The sequence below is a fragment of the Poeciliopsis prolifica genome, unplaced genomic scaffold, assembly GCF_027474105.1.
Source record: "Poeciliopsis prolifica strain line A6 unplaced genomic scaffold, Auburn_PproV2 SCAFFOLD050, whole genome shotgun sequence".
In the NCBI taxonomy this organism is placed as follows: Eukaryota; Metazoa; Chordata; class Actinopteri; order Cyprinodontiformes; family Poeciliidae; genus Poeciliopsis; species Poeciliopsis prolifica.
Genome location: NW_026562425.1, coordinates 3,393,901 through 3,398,573, shown reverse-complemented (window position 1 = coordinate 3,398,573; position 4,673 = coordinate 3,393,901). Strand labels below are relative to the sequence as shown.

At 44.0% G+C, this 4,673-nt stretch overlaps 1 protein-coding gene across 1 annotated transcript; it reads right to left on the bottom strand.

The window, feature by feature from the left end:
- Window positions 1-2,041: 2,041 nt before the first annotated feature.
- klf2b (Kruppel-like factor 2b) lies at window positions 2,042-4,450 on the bottom strand. The gene is made up of 3 exons (XM_055058397.1): window positions 4,098-4,450; window positions 3,063-3,960; window positions 2,042-2,916 (listed from the first exon to the last, which is right to left on the bottom strand). The coding sequence occupies exons 1-3, from the start codon at window positions 4,167-4,169 to the stop codon at window positions 2,741-2,743; spliced, it is 1,146 nt and encodes a 381-aa protein (XP_054914372.1). The 5' UTR covers window positions 4,170-4,450; the 3' UTR covers window positions 2,042-2,740.
- Window positions 4,451-4,673: the final 223 nt, after the last annotated feature.

Below are 4,673 nucleotides of genomic sequence, written 5' to 3'. Positions count from 1 at the left end.
TTTTGATTTTTTTTTCTTCTGAAAACTAACGACTTTTAACCTAATAAACTTGACTTATTCCTGGAAATAACAAAATAATTCAAAAATACTTAATTTCTTATATCATGAAAGTGGATGACGGTGCTGTGGCAGTAGCAGTCAGTAACGCTGTGAATCTGATGAGGCCTCTGACTGAAGACTCGCTGTAAGACCGTAATGAAACACTAACAGCTCAATTTACTGTCAAGCTCTGCTGATCCACCTTATTTGCTTTTGCTGTGCCCGTTTAATAAAATTTCTGTCTGTATAGTTAGAAAGTCGAGCAGAGACAACAGTTCAGGTATAATTTTGGCTTTTACAGCTGCAAAAAACAATACATTGTTGCCATAGTTTCTTGTCAGTTGTTTAGAAATTTTTTTAAAATCCTTCTCGCTGCACAATGCTTCCAAACATGCAACACCTCGACCAACTAAAATTTGAACAAAAGTCAATCAAAACTAGCAGGGCTGCTCCAACATTTTGATAATAATGAATTTAATTTGTAACACAATTCATTAACAAATCTCAACTGTTTTTCGATATTTGGCAACATTTTAAACAAACAAACAAAAAATTCTGAATTGGCAGGTGATAGGTCAGAAAACTAATCGGTGCACCACTAATTAGAGTAGCAAATTCAAATCCAAAGAAATTTTCAACTGACGAGGACACATATTGTTTTTGAATGTTTGGATGTCTAATTTTAATTGACCTTTGGACCTGACTGAGTTCATCTTGAGTACAGGATGAACCAGCGACACATAAGATAAACTACGTGCAAACTCACACACCAATAGACCATTTTGACCTTTTAACCTACCATGCAAATGACTGTGGGAGAAAGCCAGAGTACCCAGAGAGAACTGGGAAAACATGCAGAAAGAGTCAAACTCTCCTTGCTGCAAAGCTGCACTGTGCAAACAGTAAGGAATATTTAAGTTAACATTAGTCAGGGGATTAACTGCATGTACCTATAATTAGATCAGAGAGAATCCACAATAAATGCAAGCTTCTGCACCCAGATCTTGTTTTTAAAACTCATTAGCGTTTTCATATTCTAAAATAAAATTAAAACCTCATTTCAATGATATTTACACCCCTGATGAGTGTCCAGTGTGTCAACTTTTCTCTGTTTTTCTCTAGATATTTGCCAAACTGCAGTGAGACAGTTTGAATAAATTGATTTTATTTACTCCCCACCTGTTAAAAGATACTGAAGATATTTATTTCTATTTTAGAGTTTATGTAATAAAATTGGAACCAAAAAAGTGAAATGAGAGTCATACATTTGCATTTTCACTGTAGATATTTTTAACCTAGTAAGCACTTCCCCTTTTAAAAGAAAAAATATATAAATTTTGACATATTGATGGAAACGTTTCATTGTACTTGTTTAAAATGCTGTTTTTGGGGCTTTCCTTACATAAAATTTTTGGTGGAAACGTTTTGAAAGCCGCTCCTGAAAGCAGTCACCTATCTTCTCACAGCTGCCATCTGGCTTTGATACGCGCTCTCAATGCACGTCTTCATGCAGGAGATACAAATGCTCACTGACACCATATGCATAACATGAAGCCTGGACCTGGATACTTTGAAACTGTAGTGCAGAGCGACTGTGTGTAATTGTAGTATTAAGACGCTTTGATGTCCTACTATAATTTCTACCCATCTGAAAGGGAGTCTAAGGGCTCCATGATGAGGGTTTGCTGTGCCCCTCTGTCCAGACGGCTCCTGGCCTCACTCTGTAATTATGAAAATGGAGTGTTTGTATTTATAGGCTAAGCCCACAAGCGGCTACCCTTCTCTGTCTTGCAGCTGCAAAACATCACTGGAAATCGAGTTGCCCTCAAGTTTTAAAAGTCAGCATCTTCGATGGCGAGCCGTGTATTTACTTATGTGGGTGACAGGGTAACCTGCAGCTCTGCTGGGTGCGCCTATTTTCAAGCACAGTTGTGAAACCGTATTGAGTGGGTGGATGTGGTTAATCAAAACGAGCGAGCAAGGTGGGTCTGAAATGACTAAGTTCACCAGTCAGATTCTTTTTTTTTTCAAATCTGTTCTTTTTAATATTTACAATAAATACACATTTTTTACAGTATAAAATCCATGTACTTATTTATATAAATTTAAGTAAAAAATAATGCACAGGACGTCAAGCCCTGATAGTGTACAGAGGGGCTGGATCCAAGAGTTTCACACAGAGAAGAAGGAAAGAAATTCCAAATAGGATTAAGACAAGTCAAAAAGGCAGTTCAGACACATGAGGCAGTTTAAATAAAACATTGTCTCTGCGCTTGTTAAGCAACTGTATGTGCATTTTACCCCTGTCAACAAGAACATTTACATTTTTTTGGCCACGTCGTTCTGTTACAAAGAGTTTTACAGTAGCACAGTCATAGAAAGGCACTTTTGTGTCAAACACAGCGTTCCAGTTCTGTCAAGGAAGAGTAGTATATACAGGGCCAGCCCCTTCTTGGTCTGCCTGCTCTTAAGCAAACAAAGCTTTCCTAAAGCTTTCTTTATACAACCAAAGTAGTACCAGCTACATTATTAGAAAAAAACATACACTAAAATGTTTTAATTCAATATTTTATATGTATATAAAAAACAGATTTTGGCCACGTGGAGAGCATTTTAAATAAAAAAATACAGCTGAATCACAATACAAAATAATACAATCCCCCCCTTCGTGAACACCCCAAAGTCCTTCTCCTGAGCTCCTTCACATGTGTCTCTTCATGTGAAGCGCCAAATGGTCAGACCTGGAGAAGGCGCGCTCGCACAGGTGGCACTGGAAGGGTCTGTGTCCGGTGTGTTTACGGAAATGACGGGTCAGCTCGTCGGAGCGGGCGAACTTCCACCCGCAGCCTTCCCAGCTGCAGTGGTATGGCTTCTCACCTGCGTGGAAGAAAGCAAGAGGAATACTGTTAGCAGGAGTTTAAAGTTCGGATCGTTGTGCGTAATTGCGCACAAAAGCTGTAAAGAGATTATGATGATCAGGAGGAGGAGGAGGAGGAGGAGGAGGGGAGGGAGAGGATACGTACCAGTGTGGGTTCTCAGATGTGCCTTCAGGTGTGAGCTCTTGGTGTAGGTTTTACCGCAGCCGGCAAACGTGCAGGTGTGCGTCGCCGTGCGCTTCCGCGGCCACGTACGCCTCCCTCTCTTGGGAGCCTTGGTCTCCATCAGCTCCAGCGGGGACGAGGGCGGCGTAAGCATCACCCTCTGCGCGCCCGCGGGCTGCAGGTTGAGACCCTCGTCGTACATCCCGAACCCGGGGTGCGGAGCGTGGTAAGGCATCTGCATCTGCGGGTGGTGCTGGAAGGACGCCGCCGTGTGGTATTTCTGCTGGAAGCACAGCTGAGCCTGGCAGTCCGTGGCTTGCTGGTCGTCGGGGCTCAGCGGCGGGGTCATGCTGCTGGCCGCCCGCGGGGAGATGGCCACCCGGGGCTGCTCGAAGGACATCATGCACGAAACGTTGCCTTCTTGCTTGATCTTGCTGCAGCTCTGAGGGACCATCCCCATCACGGGGCCGTAGCTGTCCATGGCTGGCTCTATTTTGATGTTGTCCGGGCGGGGGAACGGCGCCGTGTTGACGAAAAACCTCCCCTGAACCGCGGGGTTGCGCGTGACGCCGTAGCCGGCGGGTCCATCGGAGCGGAGCAGCTCCGTCATGAGGCTGGCGCCGTAGGGAGGAGGCGGGGAGCGGTGGTCCTCGGCGGGATACTGCGGCACAGAGTTCCCGGTCGTTGAGTACATGTTGGGATCAGCTGTGCCAGCGTATTCCACCGTGCTGTCTGATCCGGTCGTGTTGGAGAGAATAAAATCCAGATCCAAGAAATCGCTCAGATCCTCGTCGTCCTTTTTGCTCTGACAGTCCAGGGTTTGTACCAGTTCAAGCATGGAGCATGTAGGTGGGAGTTTGTCCATGTCTCCTTTCCACCTCTGCGGGGAGAAAATCAAAGAATTAAACATTAGAAATACATTTGCACAAGTTAAATCTTGCATTTCTTGATTCTTTAGCGCACAATAAAAGTGTTTAAAGTATTTAAAACCATCCTGCAAGATGAGCGAAAACTTACATTTTCCCAGTTTTTTTCTCTTTGGTTCGAGAACGTCGAAAATGAGGGCAGCATCACTCCTGACAAGGCCATCGTTTAGCGTGAAATAACTCTAAAACTTATTATTTTCGGTTAAAGTTAAGCGGAGCGGCAGCCGCGCCAGAGTTTCAGGTGCTTTCACTGCGTCCCCCTCTCTCCACAGCTGCACTCCAAACACACGAACACAAGTTTAAAAGTGGTAGGAGGTCCTCCCCGACCTTATAACTCTCCGAGCGGAGATCGCCTGGCCAATTGAGAGAGCTCAGGAAACAACGTAAAGTTTGGTAAATTTAGCGCTTTATAAAGCAGTGCGGGCTGCGGGGCTCAGTGTGCTGTGTGACAGGCACGGCGCAGCAGCCCTATAAGAAGATGATGACGCAGAGAGCGGCCAACCCACCTTTAAAAAAAAAAAAAAAAAAAAAAAAAAAGACGTGTTTCAGGATAAACACTCAGCTTGTATAGCAACCATAGGTACTTACGTAATAAGCGCAGAAGAACAGGTCTGATGACAGAAACGGCTGCAGGACAAGACGCACTAACAGCTTCATTTATAAGCTG